At 34.7% G+C, this 19,918-nt stretch overlaps 1 protein-coding gene across 1 annotated transcript; it reads left to right on the forward strand.

The window, feature by feature from the left end:
* The first annotated feature begins 672 nt into the window (after positions 1–672).
* On the forward strand, positions 673–3,019 carry LOC105421712 (CEN-like protein 1). The gene is made up of 4 exons (XM_088848410.1): positions 673–1,034; positions 1,347–1,408; positions 1,535–1,575; positions 2,567–3,019. Exons 1-4 carry the CDS (start codon positions 834–836, stop codon positions 2,782–2,784), a joined length of 522 nt encoding a protein of 173 aa, XP_088704536.1. The 5' UTR covers positions 673–833; the 3' UTR covers positions 2,785–3,019.
* The last annotated feature ends 16,899 nt before the right edge of the window (positions 3,020–19,918 follow it).

Below are 19,918 nucleotides of genomic sequence, written 5' to 3' on the forward strand. Positions count from 1 at the left end.
CTGAATATTCTGGATCCTATCAGATCTGGATGCAAGTAGATCCAGATCCGATCCGACCAAATCTCGATCACAAACTTTTGCAGGGATTTTTAATAATTTTGTCTAGTCAAAAGTACCCAACATCCTACAGTTCAAGAATGACTGAATGAATGGGTATCTGTTCCTTATGCATCATCTCATCACCCAAACTGCTAGAAAGTATGGCACATACATTTGTCCATCTCCTCTCTCTAAATGGCTTTTTTGAGGGACAAAATGTTCTCTTTCTTTTGGGGAAGAGATAGCACCTTAAAAGAGGGAACCCATTAAATAGGATAACATTAAATAGGGAAAAAAAAAATGTGTTTATTCCCCAATCCTAATGGCCCATATCCTTTAGGGATAGAATTCTCCCTCTAAAATATTTGCACTATAAAATATTTGTACAATCAAGGTCCCTCTCACATGTTAAAGCTGCTTGCTTTGCTTTGAAAAAGTGTTTTTGACTCCTCCTTTCCCTATGTCACCTTCTCCAAGCCCTTCTCCCCATTTGACAACACAACTGTCCTTTTGCATGCTTTCAAACTTGATATTAGCCTAAATTAAGATCCCCTACAAGCTACAGCACTTTGGAATCACACTCAAACTGTGGGGCTTTACTGCATATAATGTCTTCCATTCCTTAATGCATTTCACCATTGGTGCACTTCTTCTTGTGCATTCAACTCAACTCTTTTTGCCAAGAATTTTAGAGTTTCTCTCTCTCTCTCTCTCTTGGTGCACTCCTTGTGCATTCAAGTCTTTTTGCCAAGGATTTTAGGGTTTCTCTCTCTTCTCTCTTTCTCTCTAGAATCATGGCCAGAGTGCTTGAGCCTCTCAGTGTTGAGAGGGTGATAGGAGATGTTTTGGATGCTTTTAACCCAACTGTGAAAATGAGAGTTGTATACAACTCGACCAAACAGGTTTGTAATGGCTATGAGTTCTTGCCATCAAACATCATGGCCAAACCTCGAGTAGAGGTTGGTGGGGACGACATGAGGTCCTTTTTCACTTTGGTGAGTTACATTGTGTGTGTGTTTGTGTTACAGAGTGTGTGTGTTTGTGTTACAGAGTGTGTGTGTTTGTGTTGCAGAAAGAGAGAGAGAGAGAGAGAGAGAGAGAGAGAGAGAGAGAGAGAGACTCATTTCTCTTTGGTAAATTACAAAGAAAGAGAGAGAAGGGGGGAATGGGAGGGTTTGACTTTTGTAAATTGCAGTGACAGAGAGAGACTTTGGTAAATTGTATAGAGAGAGAGCTGCGCCACCTTGTTGCACTCTCACAAATTCACTTTTTGATCTTCTTTTGATCTTGTCTTGTCTTTTAAGCAGATCATGACAGACCCAGATGCTCCAAGTCCTAGCAACCCACACCTAAGGGAACATCTCCATTGGTACGTTATATCCTTGATGCAAATCCTTTTTTTCTTCCATGTTCAATCTCTTGATTAAGTTTGAATTTTTTTAAAATATTCTGTTTTTTTTTTTTTTTTTATCGTTATTATTTATTTTGATCACAGGATTATCACAGACATACCCGGCACAACGGATTCTTCCTTTGGTAGGTTTAAATTTAGCATCTTTGATTGATGAATAAAAGTTTCTACATATTTGTCTATCTTGACTGACATGAAGATAGACAAACATGAAAAACCCTAGTTTCATGATAGTGGTATTATTGTTGGCATACTGCTAGCCGTCTGATCATTATTGAGGACATATAGAAAGTCCCTCTTCATTTACAAGTCATAAAATTATGAAAGAGTATTTGAGTTAGGGAAAAATATGTCCGTAACTGTAAAACAAATGAAGTATTACATGGAGGAACAATTTTTCCTCAATTTTATGCGCTAAGTCCTAAATGCACGCCATTGGATCTGAGGCAAAAATGGAATTTATGTGCTAAATCCTAAATGCATGCCATTAGATCTTAGTCAAAATTGGAAAAATAAAAAAAGGCACGTTGGACCTCTAAATAAAATTGAGGTAAAAAATATACCTTTGCGTAAGACCGCATTTAATTTTCTTTCCCTCATGAATTATAAGAGAATGTGCCATTTCAATAAATTTTGAAAAAGAAAACCTACTGTTAAATAGGTGAGGTGCAGTTCGCATATAGATGCATCCGAAGGTGTAGAGGTAAGGTGCACCTTCAAATTTTATCATGGTATATAATTTTGATGTAAAATGTTATTAGGATTATTTAAAAATTTATTTTTTTATCTAATTATAAAATTTTAAATTTAATAAATGGCTAAAATCAAATAGATCTATAAACATATGAAAATATTAAAAATCGACGGGCCGTATAAATAATATGTTGTACTATTTATGAGATTTAAAATCTTTTTATTTTTCATGGTCATACATTTCAATGATCAATCAAATGCTTTTTCAACATTAAAAGTACCTTTTTCGATGGATTTTTAAGGTACATCCGATGTTGTACATTATAAGGCTGCATCCCTTATATAAACTTTTACCTTGTGAAACTTTGGAGAATGTGGGCTGAATGAAAGGAACGTGCGGTCACTGTTGTTGATGTGATATAGGGACTGAATTGGTAAATTATGAGATTCCAAGGCCAGAAATTGGAATACACAGGTACGTGTTCGTTTTGTTCAAGCAAAAGGGGAGGAAAACGGTTGGTGCACCAGAGTGTAGAGACCGTTTTAACACAAGGAAATTTGCGCAAGATAACGGCCTAGGCCTACCTGTTGCTGCTGTTTACATGAATGCACAGAGAGAAACTGCGGGTCGACGGCGCTAGAGGGAGAAAAAGATATTTGCATCTCCAGAGTAATTAAGCAAGAGAGAGAGACAGACAAATGTGCCCAACTTTGCTGCTGGTTATTTTATGAGTAAATAATTGAGTGGATTATGTGAAATTTAAGAGAGAAATGTGCAGTGATCCTAGCATGAGGTAGTAGTATGTGTGCTTTATAATATATACGATATATGTTGTAAGATGTGTATCAAATCAAAAAAAAAATTTACATCTCAGACATGCATGGCTGGAGTTTGTTTGTTTGTTTGTTTGTTTGTTCACTGTCTTCTTTGTTATCTCCTAAACTTTCACTGTCTTCTTTGTTATCTCCTAAACTTACTTTATTATTTGTAGTGGGAGAGAGACAGTTTATCAGGCATAGGACATGCAGGTTTTTTTCTACAGCCCACAAGGTCCTGCTGGAGAAAAATGTACGCTTACTCCTTGGAGTAAAACCCTAGCTAGGAATATTAATATCCTGTGGTTTGTATGAGGTGTCCACTTCAAACAATTCTAGTAAGATGTACGTCCAAAGCTCGATGAATTTATGTAATTTTGGTGTTGTAAATTTTAATAATGACCTGAATAACTACTTCAGGTCTAATTACGAAATTTAAAACTCAGAAAAAAAAAAAAAAATTTCTTAAGCATAGAGAGTCTAGATAATGTATAACCGGACATCATTTTCGGGACTTTAAAATCCTTCTTTTTTTTGTTTTTTTAACACATTTAGAGGTCCAGATGATTAATTTGAGAGTTTAAGGTGTGCTTTTTTTTTCTACGGTATAGGCTCTAATTTGATTGTTTAGAGCCTCGACTGCATATTTTCTTTTTGGGATATAACCTACTAAAATCTAACTACCAACCTAATAAAAAATGGGGAAGCTTTCTATGCTTCCCCTAAAGTATAAAACTTATGTATTTCCCCTAATTCAACTTTCCATTCTGAATGGAGGGCGAAGATTGCCTCAATCACAATGTCACATCTCTACACTATTTTATTTTGAATGTTTTTTCTATAAACTATTTTGATACCAGATTTTGGACGTCCAATCCTTTATTAAACCCGCACTAGAAGAAAATATAAAAACGATATTTTCAAAAAAAATAAAATAACCAAAATACCCCTGAAATATTTAAGGGGTATTTTGGTCATTATTTTTTATCGAAAAATTATTTTTAATATTTTTTATAGGTGCGCCCCAATGAGAAGATAGCACATACCAAATTTCATATTCATACAATTTGTATAAAAAAAAACTAAAAATAAAATACTTTGAGACATCAGATCTAAGATCAAACGGTGAGTCGCTCTCTTGATCAAAATTGGACGGTTGGATGGTAGGGGAAGCATAGATATTCTATGTCGTAGATGAAGTATAGAAACCTTTCCTATAAAAAATAATTCACCATATATTTTATAGCCTAAATTATACACCAAAATTTGGAGTATAACCTCCTCAATCTAATGACCAACTTAACAGAAAAAGCAATAATTGAATGTGGGATTATTTACAAATAGAGTATGTACTTTTTATACAATGAGGTCACAATCATTGTTTTCCTTTAGACTTCATAATGGGCGGTCATAAGAGTGTCATTGATCAGAGACAAAGTTCTAAAAAAAAATTCGAACTTCATGACTCACCGCTAGCCATCCAATTTGACATTTAATGAGTGGAATAGTTGTGACCTTTTTGTACAAAAAGTAAATGATCTATTTATATAAAATTCCATTTAATATACACTTCATATCCACTTGAAAAATAACACGTGAGATAAAGGGAGTGTTTAAGAGATAATGCATTCCATATTTACCTCAAAGAGAAGGAATTTGATATGTACTTTTACATCTAAACTAAAAGTAACATCTTTAACATAGACCACTTTAATTATTTTGTATACTATGAGATTATTTATATTTGTTGAATAGAGGTCATTATTACTCCTGGTCATTAAATGCCAAATTGGATGACTTGGGTGTATTGAAAAATTCATAAATTTGTTTTGAATTTTGAGTCTAGTCAATAACATACCCACAACCACTCGATTTGAAATCTGATGAACATCATTGGTTTTACCTCCTTGTACTAAAAGTAACTGATATCTTTGTTAAATTCTCCTATTTGAAAAATGGCAGCCCTATCAAAATAAGTAAACCTTCACCTCATAACTTATTAAAAATTTCAAGTCATCGAAAAACTTTTACATCGATCATCTCAACTTGAGCATTATAGTTGTGAAAAAAAAATCGAATTTCAAACTCTAAAAATAGTGTACATCACAACAAATTATCTAGATCTTCCATTTTGCTTTACAAACAATTGTTCACATATCCACAATATCTATACCATTTTTTTGAGTTTTAAATTTTATTATCAGTGTCCAAAATTAATTTTGGAGCCATCATAAAAATTTACGTCGCCCAAAGTACTTTCAAATTAAAGTGGGGCTTTATTTTATTTTCATAAAACCTAAGCCTTATAGGAACTTCATATTTCTTAATTTTAAGAACCTAAAATCCCTTTTTTTTTAATCCAAAGTTGTTTCAAAAAATTGAGATAAAAGCAGTCCTCGGTGTCATTTGGTTATTGGAGCATGTTCCTGATGAACTGAGGTCAGAGTGTGATACCTGTGGAGGGCAGTCTAAAATATAGAGTGCGTAGGCCGCCTCTCTTTGGAGGAGAAGTACATGGCCTAGGCCCAACCCTAACCAGTAGAATGGGCTAGAAATCTAAAGAGAGAAACTATGGGCTAGAAATCTAGAGAGAGAAACTAATTGTTCGTACGAAAACCATATGGGTTCAACTCGACTTACGTTCCACGCATTCCAAGAATGATCCATGAAAGACGTGTAAAAAAGAGGAGGAAGAGAGGAGCAAATCCCATGCTTTTTAGAGAGAGAGAAGGAAAAAAAAGGAGAGAGAGAGAAATCAGAGCTAGAGAGAGCAATGCAGAGCTAGAGAGAGAGTAATGCAGAGCTAGAGAGAGAGTAATGCAGAGCTAGAGAGAGAGAGTAATGCAGAGCTACAGAGACAGAGCAGTGGGCACGGCATGCTCGATCCTATGATCCATATTCGTCAATGGGACGTGTTGAACTGCGATTCTTCTGTACTTTTTCCTTCTCTTAGAGGACTTCTTGTACTTTTGTCTTATTCCGAGTAAGTGTTATTCAACCGGTTTAACTTGGCATGTCATGATAAATCCACATAAATAAATAAATAAATATAAAAAATCTAAAAAATATATAAAAAGTATATTTAAAGTGTGATTAAAAAAGTATATCCAAATGAAGTTGAAAATTAGTGAAAAAAAAAAACAGATTTTAAAAAAAAGTGCGGTTTGTATAGAGCCTAGGCTCTAAACAATCAAATTAGAGCCTACCTTCAAATAGTATCGAGAAATGTGGTTTCATTATTGGAAGTCTTTGACATAGCCTTGAAATATATTTTTATGTTTATTTATAAAATTTAAAGCTTAAAAAATAATGTAGATCGATAGATCTAAAAAAACTTGAAAATCTTGAAAATTGACAGTCTAAAAATGTGTTACAAATCCACTATTTCCAAATCTTGAAATCCATTTTTTTGTCATGCCCATGCTTCTTGATGTCGAGATGATCAAGTTGAAGATACATGAGCATTAAAACAACATCTTCTAGTGAAATTTTTGAGGTAGGCTCAAATTTGATTGTTTAGAGCCTCGACTCTATATAAACTTTTCCCTTCAAAAAATTGACTTGTACCTTGGGGTACTTTTGAATTTTTTCAAAAACTATGAAAAATGTCAAAAATAATTCATGGCCAAAATGTTTTCCAATCTTTGCCAAAATGATAAAAAAAAAAGTAAAAAACACATTGCAAACAAATCCCTTATTTTTAGGATTTTATATATTTTTTGTTTTATTTATTTTTAAATACCCAACTAGACCACCAAAGCCGGATTGGATAGTGACTGGTTCCAATTTGATTGGCCAGTTTTGAGTTGGATCGGTTGAGTTTGTAAACACTTAATCAAACCATATAAATAATTGGAAGTAGTTAGATTAACAATTTTTGCCAACCAAGTGATTACCTTTTTAAACTTGGAAATTTTTTATATAAGGTTGCTACTTTCTTAGTAAAAGTAAGGTTGCGGTGATCTGTCCATTTTATCTGAATGGTATAAATTTGATACTATCTTAATAATTGTATTACTTTTTTGTGCCGCATTAAAAATATATTAAATCTACACCGTCAAACTAAAATTGATTATATAAAATACCATAACCTTACTTCAACAACTAAGGTTGCAAGCTTTTACACTTTTAAAAAAATATTTTATTTAATAGGTACTTCCTCAACAAATTGTTAAAAAATATCTAAATTGCTTGTATTCCTAGCTTGCAACTTGAACAAGGGAGGACATTTTTTATAATTTGACCCACTCAAATCTGTTGTAAAATCGAGATAACCCAATCACCTATTTTGAGCAAATCGGAATATCTCAAATCTTACTAGATATGGGGAACCCCACTACAATGATTTAAACACTCAAATAATATGCCCAAGATGCAATAACAAGTGCAATATAATTGGAAAAAATATAAAAACAATAAATCAAGCATTATGGAAAATCATCCAAGCACAACACAAATAAAAATAAAGAGGGACATGCACATATACGTGGTTCACTCAAGATGGTCCACGGGCAAGACGGTAAATGTGTATTCACTATCAAGAGGAAAACTTACAAGATTGAGATTTTATAGAGTTACCTCATACAATATCAAGGAATGCTCAAACAAATAACTTCCTACCATAAAACCACCTACAGTCGACTCCTTTATTCGATTCACAGTAGGCGCAAAGAAATGCTGACAAAAATGGCCCAAGATGAGCTCCAAATGATGGTGCTAGGGTTTTGTTACAAAACCCCCAATTCCTAACCCTCAATCTTCTCTACAAGCTCCCTTTTTTCTACAAAAGAGTTCAACATCTTTTTGTCCACGTTTCTCTCTCTAGAAAAACCTTTTATGAGCCTCCACTAAAAAAGACTTCCATTTAGTGACAAAAATACCCATCACCATAGTGAGAAATATTACATGGGGTGGTTATTTAGCATTACCTCCCAACAATCTTCACCTTGATGCAAAATCACACCCTTGTCTTGTCAATCCATTACTTCATTTCTTTAATGAAACCTAGAGAAGTTAGGTTCCATTCTAACTTCTCTACTTGGATGTTCTTTATAAGTATATACGCAATGCTGTCTTCAGTCTTGATTTTGACCAATCGAACTCTTCCATCTTCAACAACTTACTGGATATAGTGATATTGAATTAATATATGTCTTGACCTCCTATAGTGAACCGGGTTTTTGGCCAAATGAATAGCACTCGTTTTGTTACAAAATAGTTCCATGGACTTGCACATAATGCCCATCTCACCTATCAACCCTTGAAGCCACACAACTTCTTTTGATACTTCCATTGCCACCATGTACTCGGCTTCGGTATTTGACAATGCTACCGTATCTTGGAGCCTTGATATCCAACTTATCGGTCCATTTGCAAATAAAAAAACACGTTGTAGTAAACCTACCTCTATCAAGATCACTGGCAAAATTTACATCCACAAAACCTTGTATTGGAATTCAGCCATTGCCAAAAGTGATTGCATAACTAGTTGTACCTCTTAAGGACCGAAGCACTCATTTTATTGCTTCTCAATGAACCTTTTCGAGGTTTGCCATAAACCGATTTAAAACTCTATCCGTATGTGCGATATCGGGTCTTGTACATACCATGGTAAACATTAAACTTCCAATCGCATTTGCATAAAGAACCTTAACCATGCTTCTTCTTTCTTCTTCCGTCTTCGGACTTTGTATTGAAGGCAATTTGAAGTTAGGCGCTAAGGGTATCTTCAACGGCTTTGCATATTTTATGCCAAATTCTTCAAGCACCATTTCTATATAACCCTTTTAAGATAATGACAAAATTCTATTTTGTCTATCCATTTCAATTTAAATTCCAAGGATTTGCCGTGCCGGCCTGAGATCTTTCATATCAAATCTTTTGCTCAAAGAAGTCTTGAGCTCATCAATTTTTCTCTTATCTTTGCACACCAAAAGCATGTCATCCACATATATGACTAAAATCATGTATGTATCATCATCAAAGAACTTTAAATAGATGCAATGATCATACTTACTTCTTGTGTGCCCAAAGCTCAATATGTTCTATACCATCGTATTGATGCTTGCTTGAGCACATACAAGGCCTTCTTCAATTTGCATACAAGTCATTCTTTGCCTTTTTCTATGAAGCCTTCCAGTTGTCGCATGTACACTTTCTCTTCAAGTTCTCCATACAAAAAAGTTGTCTTTACATCCATTTGCTAAAGCTCTAAATCATGTATAGCAACTAAACCAAACACCAAGCGAATTGAGACCAACTTGACAACCGGTGCAAAATTTTTATCGAAGTCAATCCCTTTTTTTTGTGAAAAACCTTTTGCCACCAATCTTTCCCTATAGATTTTAAGCTTGCTATCAAACCTCTTCTTTATCTTGAACACCCATTTACAACCAATGGTCTTTTTACCTTTTGGTAGCTCCACCAAATCCCAAATCTTATTTATTTGAAGGGCCAATATCTCTTCTTCCATAGCTCTTTTCCAATGCTCAGTACCATTGCTATCAATGGCTTCATGGAATGATGTTGGCTCTTCATTTTCGGCTATCAAAGCATGCAGAATATTTGGATCCACATAATCTTTGTGCCACTCGAGTGCTCGAGTTTCTTTAGTAGAGCGCCTATGTGGCAAAGGCACAACTTCATCATGATTGCCATGTAGTTCTTCATCTTGACTTCTTAGTTCTTCATGCTCTTCACCATGATCAATGAGTATGTTCTCATAAGGCACAGTTGCACGTGGTAGAAGTGTTTCGGGGTTGCCTTGAAATTCGTGGCTCTCTTGTTGTACTTCTTGACCATTGTCATTTATCATCATCCCCTTTGCCAATACATTGGATTCATCAAAATGCACATCACGACTAGTGATTATTTTTCGGGTACTTGGATCCCATAATCGGTATCACTTCACACCTTTGTTTTAACCCACAAAGATGCACTTCTTCGACCTTGGATCCAATTTATTCATTTGGCAACTTGGAATAATTGCATATGCATTACAACCAAAAAATTTAAAATTGGAGTATTCACTCAGGGTTCCATACCATACCTCATTAGGAGGTTTGCTGCCTAATGCCACTGAAGGTGATCAGTTGACAATATAACAAACCATTGATACAGCTTCGGCCCATAATTCTTGTTCTAGGCCGGCATTGCTTAACATGCACCTCGCACGCTCCATCAAAATGCGATTCATCCTCTCGGCGACACTGTTTTATTGATGATTATAAGCATTTGTGTAATGCCTAGTAATTTCCTCGGACTTGCAAAAATTTTCAAACTCCTTTGATACAAACTCTCTACCATTATCGGTCCGAAGAACTTTTATGTGATGCCCCGTAGATTTTTCAACTTTAGCTTTAAAATTCTTGAATGCACATAACACATCACTTTTAGACTTGAGAATTCTAATCCATACATTTCTTGAGAAGTCATCAACAAATGAAAAAAAATATGATGCACCGCCATAAGATGTAGTTTGTGAAGGGCTCTATACATCCGAGTGAATGTAATCAAGTTTGCACTTGCTCGTATGTTTCCCGACCTTGAAAGGTTGTCTATGTTATTCCCCATAAACACAATGCTCGTAAAATTCAGATCCATCCTCTTCATCAAGACTTTCATACCCTTATCACTCATATGCCCTAACCTTCTATGCCATAGGCAAAATGGAACGTCATCATTTATTATTATGCTTCCCAATAACTTGTACAAGCACCCAACTAAGACTCCTTTCGTCACAATTATAACCCCTTTTGATACTTTGAATACTCCATATTGACCGGTGAACTTATAAATTTCTAAATTTAGAGAAGAGAGGAAAATCAAGCTCTTTTTTAGTTTCGGCACAAGCCTAACATCCTTAATTGCCCGAATGGTTCCCATCAAACATCATTAGGTGAATCGAACTCATTCCAACCACTTTGCTAGTGGAATTATTACCCATGGATATCGATCCCCCTTTACAAGACTTATACGAATCAAACCATGATTTATGTGACAAGTATCCAATGTTGATAGAATATTGAATTATATGCCACCATTAATACTTCATCTTCAATGAACCCGGATGTAGACTCTTCAACTTGATTTGCTTCATTTTATTATTCACTTATTTTTTCACCTCCACATTAAGAGCTTTGGAAGAATTCACTCAATTTCTTTTAAAACAATTCTTCCTTATATGACCAGGTTTCCCATAATGCCAACACACATTCTTGTTATTGGGCACTCTAGATTTTGATCAAGATCTTGAATTACTTCTTAAATGATTCCTTGACGAATCATCTTGTTCAGTTGATCGACCTCTTGCCACAAGAGTTTCCGTATTTGATTCCATCGAACTTCCCAAATGTGTCTTCTTTCGAAGTTCATCGGCAAGTAGGGTATTATACACCGAGCCCAAACCAAGAGAATCCTCATTACTACAACTCAATGTAGTAACAAGGTTATCATAGGATTCTAACAATGAACAAAGCAATGTGACCGCTTTATCTTCATCATCCATTCTCACACCAAAACTCTTACGATGACAAATGAGGTTATTAAACTCATTCAAGTGTGGTGACATATTTGCACCTTCTTTCATTTTCAAGATATAAAATTTTCTCTTTAAGAAAATTGGGTTTGTGAGAGATTTTGTTTGATACAAACTTTTCAATTTTTCGTACAAATCTTTTGTCATCTTTTTGCCAACAATATTAAACCAAATCTTATTTGCTAAACACAATAGTGGCCCGTACCTTCATATCGATTTCATCCTAATCATCATCAGTCATATTTACCAGTTTCATATCTTTTCCAAGTAATGCTTTGTGTTGCCCTTGATGTACCAATAAATCTTGCATTTTTAATTTCCAAATTTCAAAATTATCTTTCCCATTAAACTTCTCCACCTCAAACTTGTGAGATGTCATTTTTCAAAAAATACTACACTAATTCCTTGAGCTATGATACCACTTGTGGTAAAATCAGGACAACCCAATCACCTATTTTGAGCAAATCGGGATATCTCAAATCCCACTAGATGTGGTGAACACTTCACCACAATGATTTCAACTCTCAAATAACACGCTCAAGATGCAATAACAAGTGCAATATGATTGGGAAAAATATAAGAACAATAAATCAAGCAATATGGGAAATCATCCAAGCACAACACAAATAAAAATAGAGAGGGACATGCACATATACGTGGTTCACTCAAAATGAGTTACGTCCATGGGCAAGACGGCAAATGTGTATTCACTTTCAAGAGGAAAACTTATAAGATTGAGATTATACAGAGTTATCTCATACAATATCAAGGAATGCTCAAACAAGGAACTTCCTACCATAAAACCACCTACAGTCGACTTCTTTCTTCGATTCACAGCAGCCGCGAAGAAATGCCGATAAAAATGACCTAAGATGAGCACCAAATAGTGGTGCTAGGGTTTTGTTGCAAAACCCCCAATTTCCAACCCCCAATCTTCTCTACAAGCTCCCTTTTTCTGCAAAAGAGTTTACCCTCTTTTTCTTTATGTTTCTCTCTCTAGAAAAATCTTTTATAAGCCTCCACTAAAAAAGACTTCCATTTAGTGACAAAAATAGCCCTCACCGCAGTGAGAAATACCACATGGGGTGGTGATTTGGCATCACCTCCCAACAAAATCACGTGAACTAAATCTTTGTTCTTATGAGTTCCAAATCTAAAATATATTTTTGATTTTAAAATCTTGTTCTATGTTCAAAACATGGAATGAGTGGGGAATTTCGGTAATTTGGCTTTAAATAAGTCAATCTAGCCAAACAACATAAAGGAAAAAATTTATATAAGGATGCTACCTTATAATGTAGAACTATGGATGGCCCTCAAAAATCCATTGGAAAAGGTAGTTTTAATGTTGAAAAACCCTTTGATTGATCATCTCGACACCTAGATGTATGACTATGAAAAATAAAAAGATTTTAAGTCTTGAAAGTAATGCATTTTACAACATATTATCTACACCGTCCATTTTCAAGATTTTCATATGTTTATAGATCTACTTGATTTTAACCATTTTTGAAATTTAAAATTTTATAATTAAATATAAAAATAGATTTTGAGATAATCCTAATAACATTTTACATCAATATTATATACCAATGTAAAATTTGAAGGGCACCGTACCTCTACACCTACGGAGGCGTCTGTATGCTAACTGCACCCCAACATAAAGAGAAAAGTTTATATAGAGTCGATGCTCTAAAAACTCAAATTAGAGCCTACCTCTAAAATTTCACTAAAAGATGTTGTTTTGTTGCCCAAATATCTTCAAATTGATCATCTCGCCATCAAGATGCATGGACATGAGAAAAAAATGGATTTCAAGTTTTTGGAGATGGGGTATTTTGTCACTCATATTTGGACGTCAATTTTTAAGATTTTCAAGTTTTCATAGATATGTCGATCTACACCATTTTTTGAGGCTTTAAACTTTATAGATTAAGATGAAAATATATTTTAAGGCTACCACAAAAATTTATAGTATTGAAACCACATTTCTCGACACTATTTGAAGGTAGGCTCTAATTTGATTGTTTAGAGCTTAGGCTCTATACAAGCCGCACCCTATATTTAAAGGGTGCGGTTTGTATAGAGCCGAGGCTTTAAATAATCAAATTAGAGCCTACCTTCAAATAGTGTCAAGAAATATGGTTTCAATATTGGAAAGTTTTGTGATAGCTTTAAATTATAATTTCACCTCTAGTTATAAAATTTAAAACTTAAAAAATAATGTAGATTGAGTAGATCTATGAAAACTTGAAAATCTTGAAAATTGATGGTCCAAAAATACGTTACAAGATGCCCTATTTTCAAAACTTGAAATCCATTTTTTTTCTTGTTTGCATGCATATTGATATCAAGATAATCAATTTGATGATATTTGGACATCAAAACAACCGAAAGATTTGAGATAGGCTCTAATTTGATTGTTTAGAACCTAGGCTCTATATAAACTTTTCCCATATTTAACGTGTGATTAAAAAAGTACATCCAAACGAAGTTGAAAATTAGTGAAAAAATTGATTTGGGCCCTAGGTACTTTTGAATTTTTTCAAAAAATATTGAAAGATATAAAAAAATAATTCATGGCCAAAATGTTTTCCAATATTTGCCAAAATGATAAAAAAAAAATTTAAAAAAACTTAAAAAACACATTGCAAACAAATCCCTTATTTTTTGGGATTATATAGATATATGTATATATATATATATATATATATATATATATATATATATATATATATATATATATATATATATATATATTTATTTATTTATTTATTTTTTATTTTTTTTTTAATTTTTTTTAAATACCCAGCTGGACCAAAAAAAAAAATTGTCGAGCATTAACAATGGTTTACATGTGATAAGTCTTTCTCGCCATCAATTTCAAGTGATCAAAGATCCTCCAAATCGGGAAAGGGGCTGGGTGGTGGTGGTAGCACCCCCAGAACGTTGTAGTTTTCATTCCCTCTGAGACCACTTTATTAACACCTTAAAAATTATAACTCCTAAACTATTTGAGCAAATGGGTAGGGGGTTTCTCTTCCCCACTAAATAACCAAAAAAATGAAAAACCCTCTTGGATCTCTCATAGTTGAGGTGGTAGCGGGATTCATTCATCTCTTGATCAAGGTCAGCTTGCGGTCTTCTCTCTTTTCTGGATTATTGATCTCGTACAGGAGAGAATGGTAGTGAAAAAAAAAAGTCACTTTTAACTCTTCCTTGGCATGTAGTAGGCCGTCAGAAAGAGGTGAGGAAGTTCTTCGGCTGACTTTCTCTGTTTACGTGAATTCTCAAGTGCATCAAACTGAAATCAATGTGCACACTGAGCGAGCCAAAGAGCGGCGTAAGCACTGAGTGAGCCAAAGAGCGAAGTGTTGAGCTTAAAGCATGCATGTCCTTACAGGTCTCTTTCAACTCCGCTTGGTGATCACTCATGGCTAATAGAGGTACAAAATAAAAAGGTTCGCATAAGGCCTAGGCTTTACAATGAATAGTGGTGACATACCTTAAGGACGTTTGGAAAATGCATTTTTGATGCCAGGAAAACCTTAGATTGATCATCATACATTAAAAGTTAGAAATGTTAAAAAATTGATTTCGAATCATAGAAATGACAAGTATTATAACACACTATCTATTTAAGAGAAATAGTTTTTGCAAAGTTGCAACCTTCTACTATCGAAATAAGGCGCACCTCAAAGATCCTAAAGAAGAGAGTACTCCGACATTGAAAAACCCTCCAATTGATCATCTTGACCTCGATGTATATAGACATAAAAGAAAAAAAAGGAATTTCAAGTCAATAAAATAGTGCCTCTTGTAACAAGTTACCCGGATGGTCTATTTTCAAGGTTTTCAAGTGTTTATTGATCTACTTAATCTATATCATTTTTAAAAATTAAAATTTATTGAATAGGGATGGAAATATTTTGAAACCATCATAAAATTTTCATTACTGGAAGGCATCTCTAAGCACTTTTTAGAGGTGGGCCTTACTTCTACATATAAGACAGCAACAAAACTCACCCCTATTTAAAAGCATTAATAAATCCACTAGATCCGCCTCATTTTCTAAGCTTCAGATTTTATAATCATGGGCAAAATTAAATTTTCAATCCATCTAAAAGTTTTTGGCACCATAGCTACATTTTCCGATGAGACTTTGAAGTGTGGTTTTACTTTTTTAACCAAGGACCCAAGGCCTTGGGCCAATCACTTCTAGAGGTGGCAATAGATTTGAACCTGATTGATTATGGGTCCATGTGGCCTAACTCAAATAGTAATTATTTAAATAATATTTAATATATAATATTTTAATATTTTAATAATATTTAAATAAATATAATTATATATTTTAGTTTTTTTTTGGGTAAGTCAGTGGGGGAGAAGGCCCCTGCCTATTTTTCATTAAATAATAGTACAAAAAAATACAATTTGTAAATTCACAACCCTTTGATGGGGAAATTGCGCAACATCATGGAGTAAATGAAGGGAAATACAATCACGCAATCTAGTGCACCAAATGGTGGCATTAAGAAAAATCGTGGCTTTTTTAGTGAGTGTATTGGCCATCATATTAGCCTCATGATAGATATGGGAAAAATCACGGAACTCAATGGATAGTTTTTGGATTTTACAGGGTCAAAACTGGCACCCTTTATTCATAAGTCCATAACTCTCAACCCTTAGGATCTCCCACTGAAATTTTGTAGCTAGATCCTACTCTCAAAGACACACAAAGTTACTGAAGTATGCAATAGAGAAATGCATCATTATCTTCTTCTTACAACTACTCCAAAATAACACAGAATACCCTTTCTGCAAAGTGTCTTTCTCGGTGTTTTGAATATTTCAATAATTCTTAACCATGGTGTATTAATTGACCACAAAAATTATTAGTTTTCTCATATCTCATTCCCAAGCTTGATTTGACTCAATAATGAGAAAAGACATCTAATGACATCAAATATCAACCTCGTTTTGATACCAGTGAAAGTTCGACCAGTGTGATCTTTGCCAAGGATTTTTTTTTTTTTTGTTCTCACCCATTTTCTTTTCTGTCAAAAATCACTTGCAAGTAACCTTATTACAATAACTCTTCCTTCAAATAAGATAAAAATTTATCAATCCAGGATCTTAATAACTTTGATGTCATTGAACCAATTTTTTTTAATTAAAGAAAATAACCACAAATCTTGTGGTTGAAAATATAATGACTATACAATTAAATATGCAAGAAACAAAAGAGAATGCCGGAGATTACCATAACCAGGTTTATTATACCCTACACCGAGTCACCACCATCCGATGGCGCAGGATCGACGGTCCTCCTTCAATCTCAACCGGGAAAGCTATTTTCGGCTAAGCTCTTCAATGAAACCCTTGTGCACACGCTATATTCTTGGGATCAATCCCCTAAAATACTGAGCCAAAAATTGTTCCTTTTTTATTTTTTTTGAGCCCTAGAACTTTGAATAAAATTGGGAGAGATGAAATTTTTCTATATGCAAGAGAGAGACGAACTCTCCATTTCAGAAGAGAGAATTCAGAAGCCAAAGGAAGAGAGAGAATAGAGAAAATAAATAAGAGAGAATTCAGAAGCCAAAGAAGAGAGAGAATAGATGGGGCATGCCTCTTTAAAGATATTCTTGAGGGAGAGAGAAGAGGGGTGTGAAAGAGAGGAGAGAGAGAGGTGCGCAAATTTTTTTGGAATGAAGGGGGATGACCCCTATTTATAGAGAATGGTCTAAGGTTTCCATTGCTTGCATCACAATATTGAATTTTAATCGTCGATCAAAGATAACTTGTGGGGTGATAGATTTGAGCCATTTGTTTCATAGATGGGTCATCAATATTACGGAATGTGCTAAACCATTATCCCCATTTCCTTTGACCATTATCTCATCAATTAAAAATTAATTAAAATATATCTATAAGCCTTATTATGCCCTCTAAAAGATTTACTTAAATCTCTTAAAGATAAAACACTTTATCAACTAAAACCAATTTGAGATAAAATATATCAACAAATCCCATAAATAGGGGAGGTGCCACCCATAAGATAAGCCTCCCCTCAAAATGTGGCGTGCCACTCAAGATAGGATCCCACCTTCTAGAATACGGTGGGCTCACATACACAATGGGCCTCATAAAACTTTATATATATTAAAAATAATAAAATAAATTTTAGAATATTATTTGAATATTTAAATTATTAAAAATCCATATCTTTAATTTTATAAATCTAAATATTATAAATAAAATATTCAGAGGTTTATAAAAATCAAATAATAATTCTAAAATAATATCTACCATAAAATAAATATAATTAAATTAATTTGATGAAAAAATAATCCATATAGTCAAGGAATTAAATCAATAATGGAGCACTTCACCTTTAACTGTGGACTACAAACCACGATTGCTTTATAATGTTCACCCAGAGTTGCCCATGACCCACAGTCCAAGTAGGAGCTCATTAGTGGGTCACCAAAGTTTGGCAAATGAGCCAAGTGATCGTAATCCCAGTCAGTGGATTTCAGGTTTTCCCTAGAGACGAGACAAGGTCACCTAGACTTGATACGACCATAACTCTATGGCGCATAGGGGTATCTCTCGCACATGCATACGCTTTACCTTAAAAGATGACTTGCTTGCTTTCCCGAACGGCTTATCAATATGCATGCCATGTGATGGTACATTGATGAGGCTTTGGCCTCCCTCTCCATAGACTACCATCACATACAAGGGTCACACAGTCCCTCGGCTCTCATCTGGGTATACTCCGACCTTAACAAGGGATAACTCACTAGAACCCTCCTTGGTTTATTTTCTATGCCCAGGCAATATAGGTTTTTCCCAATCGACTGACCTAGACCGTCTAGCACAATGCGGTATCTGCAAACCTCGTTTGCATTGTATGGTCAATGAGGGACCACACTCTCACGGAGTCCATGATCCACTGTATAAAAGGTCTCCTCACAATCACTCATAAGGCCTCTAAAGGCCACATAAACCCAATAGTCTTGACATCGAATGTGATCCCATGCACCTTTGACATAGAGCATACTATTGGCAAAGTGAATTCATACCAAGAAGTCTCTCTAGGGGTATAGGGGAAGTGTGAAAGTCGCAAACTTGGATGAGGGTGCCAGATGTAAGAGTAGGGAGACTCCATACCTTTGGCGACCCTTGCAGATAGTTCGCCACTTTGGGCTTGGCAAGAACTTGTAGATCATTAGGCATTTGATCTCCATAAGATTTTCATACAGATTTGTCGGATAGCTGTCTGCCTATAAATCCACCAAACGACCATCCCCGATGAATCCATCAAACATTATGACAAAGATAGGATAACCCTAATTGGATGCCCTTCCATGCATAAAAACAATTCCTCCTCTTAGTCACCCTAATAGATGAGTCATTAAAACGCGATATGATGGCAGAAGGGTTGGCTACAACTCTTCAGGCTAATTTCATCATGCCAGCAATATTGAATTATGGTATCTCACGGATACCAAGTCCCCCTTATGAAGTAGTAAGATCTTTTCACCATGTGAACTCCTTTTTTCCTAACTGAACCGGCTCATAGAAAATTGCATTGCAATTTCTCTACTGTATTACATGTGCATTTGGGTAGAATAAACGATAAGATCCAACAAATCGCTGAAGAGCCTATAACATATTCTAATAACTGTAAATGGCCTTACATAAGAGAGGGACAGAGCTTGCCAAGTCCCAATCTTGCCAATGATCTTTCCCACCCGGCTCTTGTAATGATTATGTTTCAAGCTCACATGAAATAGTTGCAATCCCAAATATTGTACTGGTAGGGAACCCTCACCAAATCCCAAATCGTTCAAATAATGTGTTTGTCCTCTTGTGCTACCCCAAAGAAGAAAGCCTTACTCTTGGCTACATTAAGTTGTTGACCTGTAGCCTTTTAAAGTTGCTCAATACAGAGTGCATAGCACTAGCAGTATTATGAGACGCCTCACAAAAAATAATTGCGCCATCTGAATAGAAAAGATGCGACACACCATAATTACAACCTGATGGGAAGATTGAAAGAATCATGCCTTACATTATAGCGTGATCCAACTGTCTGCTCAATAAATTCATAAACAACAGAAAAAGATATGGAGACATGGGGTCTCCTTGTCGTAGGCCCCTTTTCCCTCTGAAAAAACCTTTAGGATAGCCATTGTGAAGAACTAAGAAAAAGAGTATGGTGATGCAGTGGTGAATCCAAGAGATGAGGAGATAAGAGAAACCTAAGGCCTCCATTCTAGCAAATGTGTGTGTATATATATATATATATATATATATATATATATATAGAAACATTTTATACAAGGATGCAACCTTATAATGTAAAACTACGGATACACCTAAAAAATCCATCGAAAAAGGAGTTTTAATAT

Source organism: Amborella trichopoda, chromosome 9 (assembly GCF_054954075.1).
Source record: "Amborella trichopoda isolate Santa Cruz 75 chromosome 9, AtrichopodaSantaCruz75HAP2 v2.0, whole genome shotgun sequence".
NCBI classification, from domain to species: Eukaryota; Viridiplantae; Streptophyta; class Magnoliopsida; order Amborellales; family Amborellaceae; genus Amborella; species Amborella trichopoda.